This window comes from Petromyzon marinus, chromosome 77 (genome assembly GCF_048934315.1).
Source record: "Petromyzon marinus isolate PM22_M1 ecotype Great Lakes invasive population chromosome 77, UKy_Petmar_22M1.pri1.0, whole genome shotgun sequence".
NCBI lineage: Eukaryota > Metazoa > Chordata > Hyperoartia > Petromyzontiformes > Petromyzontidae > Petromyzon > Petromyzon marinus.
Window position 1 is genome coordinate 4,219,384 of NC_133743.1, and position 19,822 is coordinate 4,239,205.

General features: G+C 53.5%; 1 protein-coding gene across 2 annotated transcripts in view; it reads left to right on the top strand.

The window, feature by feature from the left end:
* RNF185 (ring finger protein 185) overlaps positions 1-19,617 on the top strand; it is a 31,352-nt gene extending 11,735 nt beyond the window's left edge. The window contains exons 6-7 of one of the 2 annotated variants that reach the window (XM_032979807.2): positions 7,939-8,036; positions 14,861-19,617. In XM_032979807.2, the coding sequence (XP_032835698.2) occupies positions 7,939-8,036 (98 nt within the window). In that variant the 3' untranslated portion in view covers positions 14,861-19,617. The remainder of the gene's footprint in view (positions 1-7,938; positions 8,037-14,860) is intronic. The other variant, XM_032979808.2, reaches the window with a different exon arrangement.
* Positions 19,618-19,822: the final 205 nt, after the last annotated feature.

Genomic DNA, 19,822 nt, shown 5'->3' on the forward strand with positions numbered 1-19,822 from the left:
GATCCCACAGGTAACACACTCACTCACACAGCTACAGGTAAAGATCCCACAGGTAACACACTCACACACACAGCCACAGGTAAAGATCCCCCAGGTAACACACTCACTCACACAGCTACAGGTAAAGATCCCCCAGGTAACACACTCACACAGCCACAGGGAAAGATCCCCCAGGTAACACACTCACTCACACAGCCACAGCTAAAGATCCCACAGGTAACACACTCACACAGCTATAGGTAAAGATCCCCCAGGTAACACACTCACTCACACAGCAACAGGTAAAGATCCCACAGGTAACACACTCACTCACACAGCTACAGGTAAAGATCCCCCAGGTAACACACTCACACACATAGCCACAGGTAAAGATCCCCCAGGCAACACACTCACACACACAGCCACAGGTAAAGATCCTCCAGGTAGCACACTCACTCACACAGCTACAGGTAAAGATCCCCCAGGCAACACACTCACACACACAGCTACAGGTAAAGATCCCCCAGGTAACACACTCACTCACACAGCTACAGGTAAAGATCCCCCAGGCAACACACTCACACACACAGCCACAGGTAAAGATCCCCCAGGTAACACACTCACTCACACAGCTACAGGTAAAGATCCCCCAGGTAACACACTCACTCACACAGCCACAGGTAAAGATCCCCCAGGTAACACACTCACTCACAGCTACAGGTAAAGATCCCCCAGGTAACACACTCACACAGCTACAGGTAAAGATCCCCCAGGTAACACACTCACTCACACAGCAACAGGTAAAGATCCCACAGGTAACACACTCACTCACACAGCTACAGGTAAAGATCCCCCAGGTAGCACACTCACTCACAGCTACAGGTAAAGATCCCCCAGGTAACACACTCACACACACAGCCACAGGTAAAGATCCCCCAGGCAACACACTCACACACACAGCCACAGGTAAAGATCCTCCAGGTAGCACACTCACTCACACAGCTACAGGTAAAGATCCCCCAGGTAACACACTCACACACACAGCCACAGGTAAAGATCCCCCAGGTAACACACTCACACACACACAGCCACAGGTAAAGATCCCCCAGGTAACACACTCACACAGCTACAGGTAAAGATCCCCCAGGTAACACACTCACTCACACAGCCACAGGTAAAGATCCCCCAGGTAACACACTCACACACACACAGCCACAGGTAAAGATCCCACAGGTAACACACTCACACACACAGCTACAGGTAAAGATCCCCCAGGTAACATACTCACACACACAGCCACAGGTAAAGATCCCCCAGGTAACACACACACACAGCCACAGGTAAAAATCCCCCAGGTAACACACTCACACAGCTATAGGTAAAGATCCCCAAGGTAACACACTCACTCACACAGCCACAGGTAAAGATCCCCCAGGTAACACACTCACACACACACAGCCACAGCTAAAGATCCCACAGGTAACACACTCACACACACAGCTACAGGTAAAGATCCCCCAGGTAACACACTCACACACACAGCCACAGGTGAAGATCCCCCACATAACCACAGGTAGACACACACACAATGGAACGCACACACACTGGTACACACATGCACATAAACTGGTACACACATGCACACTGGTACACACATGCACACTGGCACACCCACACACTGGTACACACACACTGGTAGACACTTGCACACTGGTACACACACACCCACTGGTACACACATGCACATAAACTGGTATACACACACAGGTACACACATGCACACTGGTACACACACACACACACACTGGTACACACAGGTACAAACAACAACAACAACCGCTATTCACCACTAAGTGGCGGTGACATCACCACGACGCTTGTGCCAGGCCATATGCACCTGGAGGCCACGTGAAGTGTCGAACGCCCGCTGGCAGGAGGTCACGGGGCAGACCCAGGTGCCACAAGTCGACTGACTGAGACGACTGGCTGATGCACCACCTGTACCCCCTACTGTGCCAACTTGCTGTGCTTGTGCCTCCCGGCGCTCCCTTCGTTTTTGTGAGCGTCGCTCCTCCGCCGTCCGTTGTTGTTGGAGGGCGACTGCCTCCAACTGCCCAGTAGCATCCACGAGCCTCCTCCACAGAGGCCGATCTTGACACCACTGGTACCAGTCATTGGCAAGTCCACTCAGTTCCACGTCCTCCTGTACCACATCACTCCATCTCTTCTCTAGCCAGGTGCTGTGCCCGTTTAGCCCCCTCCATCCGGCCAAACGAAAGCTGTTTAGGCATGCGGTGGCTGGGCATGCGGGCTACATGACCCAGCCAACGCAGCCTTGCCTGCCGGAGGAGCTCACCGATGGGACTTTGCCCAGATCTTTCAAGGATTTGTGAGCTCCTCACACAATCCAGCCTGGTTAAACCCAGGATGGATCGTAGGTAGGCCAGCCTAAATGTTTCTAACCGGCGAAGATGCTCCATTAGGGGGGTCCACGTTTCACAAGCGTAGAGAAGGGTGGGAATGACTGTGGCCGAGAAGACCTGAAGCTTCGTGCGGAGCGACAGACCAGGCAGCTTCCACACAGCGTTATGCAACCAATGAAAAGATATTGCCGCTCGACTGTTTCGGAGTGAGACCTCTGCTGCCAAACCGGAGCCGGTCATGAGCACACTGCCAAGGTATGGGAAACTCTCCACTCTCTCCACAACTGCCCCATCACCAATTGGGAGTTGTGGGGGTAGAGTGTCCGATGGTACAAAATACCCAGGCAGGTGCTTAGTTTTGGTGGGGCTGATGGTACACACACACACTGGTACACACACATACACTGGTGCACACACACTGGTAGACACTTGCACACTGGTACACACACTGGTACACACAAAGACAAAGATCCCCCATATAGCCTGAGCAGACTGTTGTGGCAAGTTATGTTAGCGAGCAGCGCCTTTGAAAGCCTGCGAGTTACATAGGGTGGGTAGCCAGCATCACGCCCGACCGCCTTTGTCGCCCCAGTGGCGATGTTTACACACCGCACCAGATACTCATTTGAGGCTGAGTCGACTAAGGGGAGGCCCAGGACCGGTTTAGATAATCGACTCTGGTGTTGGCCGTGAGCGGGAATCGAACTCGGGTCGTCTGGTTCGTAGCGCAGCGTAGTGCTAACCGCTATACAACCACTCCCCACACACACACACGCATACTGACACACACACTGATACACGCACACACACACACACCAATACACGCACACACGTACGATCTTTTTTTTTCTACTTAACTGAAGGAAATTGCTGAATACCCTTTTGGACCGCAGTTACAGAAATCTCTCCGGCATTGAACGTGATGCTATTGGCTGCTGCTGCTGTGGGGTCTATAGCCTCGGGGCACCCCCCAGTGGCAGCTGTCCCTGTGCGTCAGTCTGCCGCGAGAATTGGTAGTGATGATTGCTGCTGTGCGGTATGTAGCCTAGGGGCACCCCCAGTGGCAGCTGTCCCTGTGAGTGAGTCTGCTGCCAGTAGGGGTAGCAATAATCACTGCTGTGCGGTCTATAGCCTAGCGGCACCCTCCGTGGCAGCTGTCCCTGTGTGTTAGTAGGGATAGCGATGATCGCTGCTGTGTGGGTCTATAGCCTAGGGGCACCCCCAGTGGCAGCTGCCCTATGCGTTAGTCTGCTGCGAGAATGGGTAGTGATAATCGCTGCTGTGTGGGTCTATAGCCTAGGGGCAACCCCCAGTGGCAGCTGTCCCTGTGCATTAGTCTGCTGCCAGTGCAGGACGATAATAATTGTTGCTGCTGTGGAGGTCTATAGCTTAAGGGCTCCCCCAGTGGCAGGTGTCCCTGTGCGGAGTAGCTGCGTGTGTTCAACGCACACGGCTGGATTGTTAATCGGGGCGGCCCGCCGGGTTCGATCGCCCTCGTGCACGAGTGCACGAGGGCGCGTGATGGTGCTATGCACCGGGCAGAGACCTGAGTTCGATTCTGCTCTTGGGGCCACCAACAAGCACCGGTGGTGACGATTTCCTTAATAACCGGCCTTCAGGGCCCTCCCCCCTGAGGTCGCCTCAGCCTCAAATGGGTATCTGGTGCAGCGGTAGTGTAGTAGTAGTAGTAAACATCTCCACTGGGGATACAAAGGCGGCCGGGTGTGGTGCTGGCCACCCACCCCCTCGTGTGCCACAGTGCAGGCCTTCATCGGTGCAGCTCGCTGACAGCACTTGCCTCCAACAATCTATGAAGGCTATACGGGGGATCTTTGCCTTGGTCTCCATGTGTGACCAGCAACAACAACTCCCCACCTCCTCGGTGGTGGTTGGAGGTCGGTAATGCTGTGGTGGTGGTGGTGATGGTGGTTGCCAGATTGCAACGCTGTGGTGCTGGTGATGGCGGTTGTGGTAGTTTCCAGCAACAACGGAGGGCGGAGGAGCGGCACTCACAACAGCGAGCGGAGTGCCGGGTGGCTAAAGCACAGCAAGTTGGCACAATAGCGGGTACAGATGGTGCATCAGCCGGTCATCTCAGTCATCTCAGTCAGTCGACCCGTGGCACCTGGGTCTGCCCCGTGACCTCCTGCCAGCGGGCGTTCGACACTTCACGTGACCTCAAGGTGCACATGGCCTGGCACAAGCGTCGTAGTGATGTCACCGCCACTTAGTGGCGAATGGCGGTTTTTGTTGTTGGTAGTTTCCAGCCAGGAATGCTGTGGTGGCTGTGAGCAATGCCATTAGGGGATGGGGGGAGCCCGAGAGCCTGATACAATCAGCTGGTAGACTCATGTTTGCCCACAGCTTCGCCTCTGGGTGGGCTGACCTCCCCCCACCTTCAACTCAAATCACGGGAGCTAGGCGGCTTAACACCCCCATGGCCCCGCCTCGGGGCCGCGTCGAATGTTTGAACGCTCGCCGCTGAGGAGGAGAGGCTGCCACTATTCTGGTCGGGAGCTGGACCGGTTTTTCCGCCTGGATCTCTGCGGCATTCAGGAGGTCCGGTGGACTGGCTCTGGCTCCAGTCGCCATGATGGGTGAACAGTCTTCTACTTGGGGCAGGAGACTGCCAAACAACGGGTAGTGGCTCTGCTTCTGAACAAAATAATGAATGGGGCGTGGTGGTGAAGTGAGGGAAGATGCGAGTCCCAGGCTACTGTGGGTTCACTTCCCCATCAACGGGAGGCAATGAATGGTGATGGCTTACACCCCCCACCGAAGATGAACATCGGTGGAGGGACGCAGGCAAAGCTGATGTGTCAGATGATTTCTATAACCTCCTGTCCCAGGTGCTAGCTAAAGTGGCCCCCTCAGGATAGAATCATCCTGTTGGGTGTCTTTAATGCCTGAGTGGGTCATGGGCTGCAGTGATTGGAGGCATGGGCCAGATAACAATGGGAGAAAGCTGCTAGATGTCTGTGCTGCCCATGGGCCTGCAATCATCAACACACTGTTCCGGCACCGGCGCATCCACACAACAGCATGGATGCATGCCGGATCTAAGCAAGAACATCTGCTGGACTATAGAGTGTTTGTAACCGTGAATTTGGGCACATGTCCTTGATATCAGGAGCTGATCTGCCCGCTGATCCATCAGCTTGTCATCTATAAGATGCACCTGCCATTCTTCCACTCCGGTGGTGGGTTGTTCATCTAGGACCCCATTCAAACCCACAGCGGCCTGGTCTCAACTTGCTGATGAAAGTTCCCAAATGAGAATTTCAAGATCACTTGCAGCTGGGGTTGACATCCCCCTCCTGCTGATGCCGAGGGGAAATTGGTGAGGCTCAGGACTGTGGCTCATGTAGCTGTAATTGCTACATTGAGTATGCAGTCCAGACCTCCGCAGAGACCCTGACTGACCGTCGAGGTGTTCCGGCTGGCTGGGAGAAAGAGACAGGCCCACTCTCACCTTCTACAGCATCCCACGTCAGGGAATAAGGAGGCTTACCGCAGCCTTTGCTCGGAGGTTCCGAGAGCCGTGCGGTGCTGCGAGGATGGGTTTGTGGTCGAGGGTTAATGAGGAGATGGAACATGCCTCAGTAGTCGGCGATCACAGATCACTCTTTTACTCCGTCAAAATAATAACTTGCAGCACCGCCACCTATCGCCATCCTTTAGGTCTGCAGGTTTTTACCGAACATTTATGTGAGGTCTTGGGGGAGGGGAAATCCCTCAGCCCAGACGACGTCATGGGGCAAGGTGGGGAGGACCCTGATGGGACTGCTGTGGCTCAAATATTGGAGGAATTAGTCACCCCCTGCGAGTGGCTGGAATGAAGTGCCATCTGTTGAGGAAGTACGGAAGGCGATTAAAATTCTGAGACCAGGAAAGACACCGGGCAGAGATGATCTCCCAAACGAAATGCTGAGAAAGGGTGGCGTTTGTGTGTAGACTGCCCTACATGACATCAGTCTGGACCACTGGATGGGTTCCGCAGGATTGGAAGGATGACCGTACTGATTGTACCAACTTCCGGGGTATCTCCCTCCTCGGTGTGAGGCCATAAACGGTCCTGGCAAGGATTATTCAACATCGCCCCTTTGCCAAGGCACGCTGAGGAGAGACTTTCAGAGTATGTGTGTGTGTGTGCATTGTGTAGTGTAAGGGTGTATGTACTGTGTGTGTGCATTGTGTAGTCTAAGGGTGTGTGTGTACTGTGTGTGTGCCTTGTGTAGTGTAAGGGTGTGTGTACTGTGTAAGCGCAAGTGTGTGTGTACTGTATGCACTGTGTAAGGGTTAGTGGGTGTGATGTGTGCGTACTGTGTGTGCACTGTGTAGTGTAAGGGTGTGTGTGTACTGTGTGTGTGCACTGTGTAAGGGTGTGTGTGCTGTATGTGTACTGTGTTCACTGTGTCAAGGTGTGTGTGGTGTGTGTGTGTACTGTGTGTGCACTGTAAGTGTGTGTGTGCTGTGCGTGTGTGTGTACTGTGTGTGTACTGTGTGTGTGCATTGTGTAGTGTAAGGGTGTGTGTGTGTGCATTGTGTAGTGTAAGGGTGTGTGTACTGTGCGTGTGCTGTGTGTGTGTGTGTATACTGTGCAAGGGTGTGTGTCTATGCTGTATGTGCATACTGTGTGTACTGTGTAAGGGTAAGTGTGTGTGCTGTATGTGTACTGTGTGTGCACGGTGTAGTGTCAGGGTGTGTATGTGTGTACTGTGCGCGCATTGTGTAAGTGTAAGGGTGTGTGTGTCGTGTAGTGTGTGTGTGTAGTGTGTGTGTGTCCTGTGTGTGTGCTATGTTTGCACTGTGTACGGGTAAATGTGCTGTGTGTGTGCTGTGTGTACACTCTGTAAGGGTAAGTGTGAGTGTCTGTGCGTGTGCTGTGTGTAAGGGTGTGTGTGTACTGTGTGTGTGCATTGTGTAGTGTAAGGGTGTGTGTGTACTGTGTGTGTGCATTGTGTAGGGTAAGGGTGTGTGTGTACTGTGCACTGCAAGGGTTAGTGTGTGTGGTGTGTGTGTGATGTGCGTGTGTGTGTGTACTGTGTGCGCACTGTGTAATGGTAAACGTCTGTGTTATGCGTGTGTTGTGTGTGCTGTGTGTGTGTACTCTGTAGTGTCAGGGTGTGTGTGTGTACTGTGTGCGCCCTGTGTAAGGGTAAGTGTGTGTGTGCTGTGTGTGTACTGTGTGTGCATTGTGTAGTGTGAGTTGTGTGTGTCCTGTGTGTGTGCTATGTTTGCACTGTGTACGGGTAAATGTGCTGTGCGTGTGCTGTGCATGTGCGGTGTGTGTGCTGTGTGTACACTGTAAGGGTAAGTGTGTGTGCTGTGTGTGTACTGTGCATGTGCTATGCGTGTGCTGTGTGTGTGCTGTGTGTGTGTGTGTGCTATGCGTACACTGTAAGAGTAAGTGTGTGTATGCTGTGCGTGTGTTGTGCTGTGTGTGCTGCGTGTGCTGTGCGTGTGCTGTGCGTGTGCTGTGTGCTGTGCGTGTGCTGTGTGCTGTGTGTGTGCTGTGTGTGCTGTGTGTGCGTAGCTGTCCCGGGAACCCCGCAGCACACCGAAGAGCAGTTCCTGTCCCGAATCTTCCTCTACGTCGCCCTGCTCATCATGTTCTGGCTCTTTATCGCCTAGGCACGGCCCCCACCACCACCGCCACCACAACCACCATCACGGCCACCACCATCACGGCCCCCACCACCACAGCTGCCACCACCACAGCCACCACCACCACCACCATGGCCACCACGGCCGCCAGCACCACAGCCACCACCATGGCCACCACCACCAAAGCTGCCACCACCACAACCACAGCCACCACCATGGCCACCACCACCAAAGCTGCCACAACCACAGCCACCACCACCATGACCACCACCACCAAAGCTGCCACAACCACAGCCACCACCATGACCACCACCACCGAAGCTGCCACCACCACAACCACAGCCACCACCACGGCCACCACCACTACCGCTACCACCACCACCCCCACCACGGCCACCACGGCCACCACGGCCACCACCACCACTATCATGGTTTCCACCACCATCAACAACAACACCGACAACTGCTTTCACCACAAATTGGTAGTGGCATCATGTTTTTATTTAATGGCGCCTGTGCCAGGCTAGGTGCACTTGGAGTCCACCTGAAGTGTTGAATGCCCTGCTGGCAGGAGGTCATGGGTCAGATCCATCGACTGACTGAGATGACTTGCAGATGCACCTACCTGTCCTCCCTACTGTTCCAACTTTCTGCTCTTGAGCCACCCGGCGCTCCGCTCGTTGTTGTGAACGTCGCTCCTCTGCTCTCCGTTGTTGCTGGAGGGCGACTGCCTCCAACTGCCCAGTAGCAGCGTCCTTCACGAGCCTCCCCCACAGAGGCCGATCATGACACCGCTGATACGCACTCAGTTCCACATCCTCCTGCACAGCATCAGTCCATCTCTTCTCTAGCCCATGCTGTACCCGTTTAGCCCCCTCTATCCAGACAAACAAAAGCTGCTTGGGCATGCTGTGGCTGGTCATGTGGGCTACATTGCCCAGCCAATGCAGCCTTGCCTGAACGCAGTCACTGACGGGACTGCGTTCAGATTTTTCAAACAGCTGTGGACTCTTCACATAATCCAACCTGGTTAAAGTCAGGATGGATCGTAGGCAAGCCAGCCTGAATGTTTCTAACTGGCACAGAAGTTCCTTATAGAGGGCTGTACGTCTCACAAGTATAGAGAAGGGAGGGAATTGCTGTGGCCGACAAAAAACGGAGCTTTGTACAGAGCGACAGGCCAGATAGCTTCCACACAAGTAGCTTTACGCGGCCAATGACAAAACAATGCCACCAGACTGATTTAGTGAGACCTCTGCTGCTAAACAGGATCTGGTCGCCTAAGCACACTGCCCAGGTATGGAAACTTCTCCACTCTCTCCACAACTGCCTCATCACTCATCGGGGGGGGGGGTGAGGGGGGAGCATTGTTTGACAATACCCAGACAGGTGCTTTGTTTTTGTAGGGCTGATGGTAAGGCTCCTTCTCTTAGTGGCATGTTCCAGGTTGAACAGGAGCATCTCCAACTCCTCTGAGTCAGTAGCAATCACTAGATAATCCATGTACGTAACATGGTTTACCACATAGGGAGCCATCCCTTAATCACACCCAGGCATCGATCATCCTCCAATTGTATCTGTACCATATGGAGACTCCTTCAGTACAGCCATGGAAAGCTTCTTGAACTACGTGGTCGAAGATTATGTTAAATAATGTGGGAGCCAGAGGACATCCCTGTCACACCCCGAAGTTGAACAGGGAATGGCTCCAACTCCCGGCCACACAATTTCACCCCGGCCTGCCCACCTTCATGTAATGCCCTTAATAATTGTGAGCAGATGGTTTGGGGCTCCCAAAGCACGAAAAATAACCCAGAGCCCTGGCCTGTTTATGATATCATAGGCCTTGACCAGTTCGATAAAGCAGAGATTTAGGTCCTGTTGGAATTCCCTACACCTTTCCTGTCGCAGACGGACAGATAATCTGTGCAGGACCACCCTTGCCTGAAACCACATCCGGGCTCCGCAAGCCTCTCCTCGGCGCGTTGCCTAGCAAGGTGATGTTGAATAAACCTTTCCAGGACCTTTTCTGGGCCTCACATTGAGGCGAAAGATGCCCCTGTACAGAGAGTCCCCGAGTTACGATGGTCCGACTTACGATATTTCGATCTTACGATGGCGATACGACAAAATTGTTGAATATTTTAAATTTCGCGCAGCAGGCAAATACAGCAGCGTACGAGGTATCGAATGTTGGTGAGTACAGTGCAATATGATACGTTACGATATGGCCAATGCATGGATGAGACGTAGCTTTAGCGTTTTCATTTGAGGGTTACCACGGTACAATATGTTTAATGCATGTTAAAAGTTTTTTTATTGCAGATAGGATTGTTTCCTGAAAAAAACTTTCTATTAAATTGCAGTTCACATAGGTAGGCTAAGAATTTACCTTGTTTTTTACTTGAAAATTTACTGTGCAATACAGTATTGTAATTAATAAATACATACAGTATATAGTTTATACAGTACGGTACTGTAAATTGCTCTGTTTTGCTAAATTATCACCATTCTTTTAGACCCCTGGGTAGGCTAGGCCATCTTCGACTTACGATATTTTTGACTCACGATGGGGTCGTCGTAACGCATCTCCATCGTAAGTAGAGGACTACCCTGTACTTGTTACAGTCTGTGCGGTCCCCCTTCTTAAATCGGGGGACCACCAGGGCATCCTTTCAATCCTGCGGAACTCATCCGGCGGTCCAGACTGTCATAATAACGTCGCTGTAGGGCAGTGCACACAAACACCACCCTGTCTCAGCAGTCCTCTTGGGAGTCATCTCTGCCCGGCACTTTGCCTCGTCTCAGACTCCGTGTCAACTTCCATACTTCCTCAACAGATGGCGCCTCAGCCAACCACTGCAGGATCGTCCCCACATTGCCGCATGATGTCACCTGGGCTGAGGGATTCCCATGGCCCCAGTTTCTCACTGAAATGTTCAGCAAACCTGCAGACCAGTTCCTGGGAGGGGGGGTCGGAGATCAGATCACCGTTCTTTCCCTTAGGAATGGTGATAGGTGAGGTGCTGCAAGTTACCTTTTTTATGGAGTTAAAAAGTGATTTATGATCACTGCTGAGGCAGATGCCATCTCCTCAGCAACTCGCGACCATCACTCGTCCTTGCAGCGGCACACGGCTCTCCGAACCTCCGAGCGAAGGCTGCAGTTAAGCCGCTTCGTTCTCGGACGTGGGATGCTGTTGAGGGTTTGAGTGAACCTGCCGCTTGCTTTCAACCAGCCGGAAAACCTCCTCTGTCTGCGAGGGTTTCTGGCTATCCCCACCCACACACACCTGGGTCTGTCCCTTGACCTCTGGCCAGCAGCGAGCCTTCCACACTTCACATGGTCACAAAGTAAAACGTGGCCTGGCACAAGCGCCGTGGTTACTTCACCGCCACTTAGCGGCGAATGGCGGTTGTCGTTGTTGGGGTGTGAGGGTAGCGTGGGGGGCGGTAGTGTCGTGGTTGACGCTACGCTGCTGTGCTACGGATCCGGTGACCCGAGTTGGATTCCTGCTCACGGCCACCAGCACCAGTGATGGCGATTATCCGAACCGGTCCTAGGCCTTCCCCTAGGTTGACTTAGCCTCAAATGAGGTGCCTGGTGCGGTCGGCAGTAAACATCGCTACTGGGGAGACAAAGGCGGTCGGGCGTGGTGCTGGCCACCCACCCCCTGGTGTGCCGTGCCGGTCTTCATAGGTGCTTGCTAACAGCACTTGCACCAAACAGTCTGTTGAGGCTACATTGGGGGGGGGGGGGGGGGTCTTTGATGTGAGTGAGTGGATGACTGGCATTGCCTTGCAGGTTGAGCGAGTGAGTGAGCGATTGTGTGGTGAGTGAGTGAGAGAGCGTGTAGTATATCCTCTCCCCTAGGGCGCCACAAGTGGCGGGATGTTAACTATGTGAGTATGGGTCTCTGTCGGTCTTCATGAGTATAGTCCATTCTGGAAAATCGCCCGAAGATGCTGGATGTAATGTCCAGCGAAACGTCATACTCACAATGTGAATGTTGTGGATCCACTCTTCAACACACCGGTGGGCTAAAGTAGTGACCTATTTTGTCTTTTGTCAACGTGACACATTTATAAATAATGCGATCTATGAGTATATGTTTGTGTGGGTCTGTGTGGTTGTGTGGGTCTCTGTGGGTCTGTATGGATCTGTGTGGGTCTCTGAGGGTCTGTATGGGTCTCTGTGTGTTTGTGTGGGTCTCTATGGGTCTGTACGGGTCTCTGTGGGTCTCTGTGGGTCTGTATGGGTCTCTGTCGGTCTGTATGGGTCTCTGTGGGTCTTTGTGGGTCTGTATGGGTCTCTGTGGGTCTGTATGGGTCTCTATGGGTCTCTGTGGGTCTGTATGGGTCTCTGTGGGTCTCTATGGCTCTCTGTGGGTCTCTGTGAGGCTCTGAGTCTCTGTGGGTCTCTGTGGGTCTCAATGGGTCTATATGGGTCTCTATGGGTCTCTGTGGGTCTGTGTGGGTCTCTGTGGGTCTCTGTGGGTCTGTACGGGTCTTTGTGGGTCTCTATGGGTCTCTGTGGGTCTGTATGGGTCTCTATGGGTCTCTGTAGGTCTTTGTGGGTCTCAGTGGGTCTCTGTGGGTCTCTGTAGGTCTGTATGGGTTTCTGTGGGTCTGTATGGGTCTCTGTGGGTCTGTATGGGTTTCTGTGGGTCTGTATGGGTCTCTGTGTGTCTCTGTGTGTCTCTGTGGGTCTCTGTGGGTCTATATGGGTCTCTGCGGGTCTCTGTGAGTCTCTCTGCGTCTCTGTGGGTCTCTATGGGTCTCTATGGGTCTCTGTGTGTCTCTGTGGGTCTGTATGGGTCTTTGTCTCTATGGGTCTCTGTGTGTCTCTGTGGGTCTCTGTGGGTCTCTGTGGGTCTGTAAGGGTCTCTGTGGGTATCTGTGTCTCTGTGGGTTTCTGTGGGTCTCTGTGGGTCACTGGGTCTGTGTGGGTCTCTGTGGGTCTTAATGGGTCTCTGTGGGTCTCTGTGGGTCTGTATGGGTCTGTATGGGTCTCTGTGTGGCTCTGTGGGTCTCTGTGAGTCTCTATGGGTCTCTGTGTGTCTGTATGGGTCTCTGTGGGTCTCTATGGGTCTCTGTGGGTCTCTGTGGGTCTCTGTGGGTCTCTGTGTGTCTCTGTGAGTCTCTGAGTGTCTCTGTGAGTCTCTGTGGGTCTCTGTGTGTCTCTGTGAGTCTCTGTGTGTCTCTGTGGGTCTCTGTGAGTCTCTGTGTGTCTCTGTGGGTCTCTGTGTGTCTCTGTGAATCTCTGTAGGTCTCTGAGTCTCTGTGGGTCTCTGTGGGTCTCTGGGTCTCTGTGTGTCTCTGTGAGTCTCTGTGGGTCTCTGTGAGTCTCTGTGCATCTCTGTGTGTCTGTATGGCAGCAGCTGTAGCAGCATCGCCTGCCTCCCTCCCTGCAGAAGCTGGGCAAGATCCTCCTGACCACAGAGTTTGCGAAGCATCTCTCGAGTGACCGCTCTCGTTCATTGTAAACGTTGAACCGGTTTAAACCGGTTTAAACCTGTTTGTAACCTCTCCCGTGTTAGCCTGAAACAGACTGCTGAGGGCAAGAGTTGTTAGCGAGTAGCAGCCTTCACTGACCCTCACACCCTCACACCTTCACACTCACCTTCACTAACCCTGACACCTTCACAGTCACCCTCACACTCACCTTCACACTCACCTTCACACTCACCTTCACACTCACCTTCACAGTCACACTCACCTTCACACTCACCCTCACACCTTAACACTCAGCCTCACAGTCACACTCACTCACCTTCACACTCACCTTCACACTCACCCTCACACACAGTCACACTCACCTTCACACTCACAGTCACTCTCACTCACAGTCACTCTCACAATCACTCACAGTCACTCTCACAGTCACAGTCAGTCAGTCACAGTCAGTCACACTCACAGTCAGTCACTCACAGTCACTCTCACTCACAGTCACACTCACAGTCACACTCAGTCACACTCACAGTCACCCTCACTCACAGTCACACAGTCACACTCACTCACAGTCACCCTCACTCACAGTCACACTCACAGTCACACTCACTCACAGTCACACTCACTCACAGTCACACTCACGGTCAAACTCACTCACGGTCACAGTCACTCACAGTCACTCTCACTCACAGTCACACTCACTCACAGTTACTCTCACAGTCACACTCAAAGTCACACTCACTCACAGTCACTCTCACTCACAGTCACACTCACAGTCACTCTCACTCAGTCATTCTCAGTCACTCTCACAGTCACACTCACAGTCACACTCACTCACAGTCACTCTCACTCACAGTCACTCAACAGTCACAGTCACACTCACGCACAGGCACTCACAGTCACACTCACAGTCCACTCACTCACAGTCACACTCACAGTCACTCTCACTCACACTCTCACACTCTCACTCACAGTCACAATCAGTCACACTCACAGTCACACTCACTCACAGTCACTCTCACTCACAGTCACACTCACATACAGTCACACTCACTCACAGTCACACTCAATCATAGTCACTCACACTCACACACAGTCACACTCACTCATAGTCACACTCACTCACAGTCACACTCACTCATAGTCACACTCACTCACAGTCACACTCACTCAGACACACTCACAGTCACTCTCACACTCACTCACAGTCACTCTCAGTCACAGTCACACTCACAGTCACACTCACTCACAGTCACACTCACAGTCACACACTCACAGTCACTGTCTCTGTGTCTCTGTCTCTCTGTCTCTCTGTGTCTCTGTGTCTCTGTCTCTCTGTCTCTGTCTCTCTGTGTCTCTGTATCTCTGTCTCTCTGTGTCTCTGTGTCTCTGTCTCTGCAGGTGGAGCGGCCCCTCTGCTCCTCTCCCCACAAAACCTCCACGAAGTCTTCTTCATCATCGTCGCCATCGTCATCTTCCTGTGGCTCCTCACTGTGTGAGGCGCGGCCACACCCCACCACTCGCTCACCCACTCACCCACTCACCCACACCCGACCACTCACCCACACCCCACCACTCACCCACCCACTCACCCACACCCCACCACTCACCCACCCACTCACCCACACCCCACCACTCACCCACCCACACCCCACCACTCACCCACCCACTCACCCACAACCCACCACTCACCCACCCACCCACACACCTCACCACTCACCCACACCCCACCACTCACCCACCCACACCCCACCACTCAACCACCCACTCACCCACACCCCACCACTCACCCACCCACTCACCCACCCACACACCCACACCCCACCACTCACCCACCCACACACCTCACCACTCACCCACACCCCATCACTCACCCACCCAGACACTCACCCACCCACTCACCCACACCCCACCACGCACCCACACCCCTCCACTCACTCACCCACTCACCCACACCCCACCACTCACCCACCCACTCACCCACCCACTCACCCACACCCCACCACTCACCCACCCACACACCTCACCACTCACTAACACCCCACCACTCACCCACCCACACACCTCACCACTCACCCACACCCCATCACTCACCCACCCAGACACTCACCCACCCACTCACCCACACCCCACCACACACCCACACCCCTCCACTCACTCACCCACTCACCCACACCCCACCACTCACCCACCCACTCACCCACAACCCACCACTCACCCACCCACTCACCCACACCCCACCACTCACCCACCACCCACACACACCTCACCACTCACCCACTCACCCACCCACACCTTACCACTCACCCACCCAACAACTCACCCACCCGTTCACTCGCCCACTCACCCACCCGCCCACTCACCCACCCGCCCACTCACTCACCCACCCACCCACCCACTCGTCCAATCACCAACCTACTCACCCACCCTCTCGCTCATCCACCCAACAACTCATCCACCCATTCACCCGCCCACTCACCCACCCGCTCACCAACCCACTCATCCACCCTCTCGCTCATCCACCCAACAACTCACCCACCCGTTCACCCGCCCACTCACCCTCCCGTTCACCCGCCCACTCACCCACACCTCACCACTCACCCACACCTCACCACTCACCCACCCAACAACTCACCCATTCACCCGCCCACTCACCCACCCTCTCACTCACCCACCCACCTCTCACCACAAAACTCAAGGCTCGTTTCCAGAAGGGTCCTTCCCGAGTTATCGGAGCAGCGGGCGATGGTTGCTGCTGCTGTGTGGGTCTATAGCCTAGGGGCACCCCTAGTGGCAGCTGTCTCTGTGTCATCCCAACTGAGTGCTTAATTTTTTGTTGTTAAAATTTGTACAAATTTCGGATTCGTGGCGCGGCCCCCTCCCCCCCCCCCCCAATGTGATAGCGGAGAGAGGAGAGCGGAGCGGCCACACGCTCAGCACTCTCTCACACCCACAGTGTGACCACTCAATCAGCACTCACTCACACCCACAGTGTGACCACTCAATCAGCACTCACACCCAACTCACACCCACAGTGACCGCTCACTCAGCACTCACTCACACTCACAGTGACCACTCAATCAGCACTCACAGTGACCACTCACTCAGCACTCACTCACACCCACAGTGACCACTCAATCAGCACTCACTCACACTCAACTCACACCCACAGTGACCACTCACTCAGCACTCACTCACACCCACAGTGACCACTCAATCAGCACTCACACCCACAGTGACCACTCAATCAGCACTCACTCACACCCACAGTGACCACTCACTCAGCACTCACACCCAACTCACACCCACAGTGACCGCTCACTCAGCACTCACTCACACTCACAGTGACCACTCACTCAGCACTCACAGTGACCACTCACTCAGCACTCACTCACACCCACAGTGACCACTCAATCAGCACTCACACCCAACTCACACCCACAGTGACCACTCACTCAGCACTCACTCACACCCACAGTGACCACTCACTCAGCACTCACACCCAACTCACACCCACAGTGACCACTCACTCAGCACTCACTCACACTCACAGTGACCACTCACTCAGCACTCACTCACAGTGACCACTCAATCAGCACTCACACCCACAGTGACCACTCACTCAGCACTCACTCACACCCACAGTGACCACTCAATCAGCACTCACTCACACCCACAGTGACCACTCAATCAGCACTCACTCACACCCAACTCACACCCACAGTGACCACTCAATCAGCACTCACTCTCACCCACAGTGACCACTCAATCAGCACTCACTCACACCCAACTCACACCCTCAGTGTGACCACTCACTCAGCACTCACTCACACCCACAGTGTGACCACTCACTCAGCACTTACTCACACCCACAGTGACCACTCACTCAGCACTCACTCACACCCACAGTGACCACTCACTCAGCACTCACTCACACCCACAGTGACCACTCACTCAGCACTCACACCCACAGTGACCACTCACTCAGTACTCACACCCACAGTGTGACCATAGGCTCGGCACACTCACACTGACTCACACTCACACTGACTCACACTGACTCACACTCACACTGACATTCACACTGACACACACACTGACTCACACTCACACTGACTCTCACACTGACTCTCACACTGACTCACACGCTGACTCACACTGACACTGATTCACTCACACTGACACTCACACTGACTCACACTGACTCACACACACACTGACTCACACACACACTGACTCACACTCACACTGACTCACACTCACACTGACTCACACTCACACTGACTCACACACACACTGACTCACGCTCACACACTAACTCAAACTCACACTGACTCACACTCACACTGACTTACACTGACTTACACACTGACTTACACTCACACTGACTCAGACTCACACTCACACTGACTCACACTGACTCACACACACTGACTCACTCACACTGACTCTGACACTGACTCTCACACTGCCTCTCACACTGACTCACACTCACACTGACTCACAGTCACACTGACTCACACTGACTCACACTCACACTGACTCACACTGACACTCACACTGACTGACACTGACTCACACTGACACACACTCACACTGACTCACACTCACACTGACTTACACACTTACTCTCACACTGACTCACACTCACACTGACTCACAGTCACACTGACTCACACTCACACTGACTCACACTGACACTCACACTGACTCACACACACACTGACTCACACTCACACTGACTCACACTGACCCTCACACTGACTCTCACACTGACTCACACTGACTCTCACACTGACCCTCACACTGACTCACACACACACACACTGACTCACACACACACTGACTCACACTCACACTGACTCTCACACTGACTCACACTCACACTGACTCTCACACTGACTCTCACACTGACTCTCACACTGACTCACACTGACTTACACTCACACTGACTCTCACACTGACTCACACACACACTGACTCACACACACACACTGACTTACACTCACACTGACTCTCACACTGACCCTCACACTGACTCTCACACTGACTCACACTCACACTGACTCACACACACACTGACTCACACCAACACTGACTCACACTCACACTGACTCTCACACTGACTCTCACACTGACTCTCACACTGACACTCACACTGACTCACACACACACTGACTCACACTCACACTGACTCTCACACTGACTCTCACACTGACTCACACACACACTGACTCACACACACACTGACTCACACTCACACTGACTCTCACACTGACTCTCACACTGACTCTCACACTGACTCTCACACTGACTCTCACACTGACTCTCACACTGACTCACACACACACTGACTCACACTCACACTGACTCTCACACTGACTCTCACACTGACTCACACACACACTGACTCACACACACACTGACTCACACTCACACTGACTCTCACACTGACTCTCACACTGACTCTCACACTGACTCTCACACTGACTCACACACACACTGACTCACACTCACACTGACTCTCACACTGACTCTCACACTGACTCACACACACACTGACTCACACACACACTGACTCACACTCACACTGACTCTCACACTGACTCTCACACTGACTCTCACACTGACTCACACACACACACTCACACACACACTGACTCACACTCACACTGACTCTCACACTGACTCTCACACTGACTCACACACACACTGACTCACACTCACACTGACTCTCACACTGACTCACACACCGACTCTCACACTGACTCTCACACTGACTCACACACACACTGACTCACACACACACTGACTCACACACACACTGACTCACACTCACACTGACTCTCACACTGACTCACACACACACACACTGACTCACACACACACTGACTCTCACTCACACTGACTCCCACACCGGCACTCACACTGACTCACACTGTAGAAGGAGGAGGCCACAGTAGTGAACCCCACTGGGGGGAGTCCTTGTGGAGCACCGGGCAGCCGCTGGATTTTTTTTACTTTGGGTGCTCGGTGCGAATAAATTTCCCTGTACAGTTCATCGTCATCGTCGTCGTCGTCGTCATCGCACGGTCGTCGTCATTGCGTGTAAATTGCGTTCCCTGTGCCGGTCTCAATGAATAAATAATTATAAACCCCCTCGTGTTCAGAGCTTCGTGGACTTCGGTGCAAGAAGAGGGCGAAGAGGGTGAGGAGGGTTTGGGAGGGTTTGGGAGGTTGTTCGCCGGTTCGTTCGCGTGGGGGTGATCTGGGACATCGCGTCAGCGAGATCCGATCGTTCTTTGGGGACCAGCCACCGATTACCGCCGATTTGCGCGGGGATTTGAGCGAGCCCACTAACGC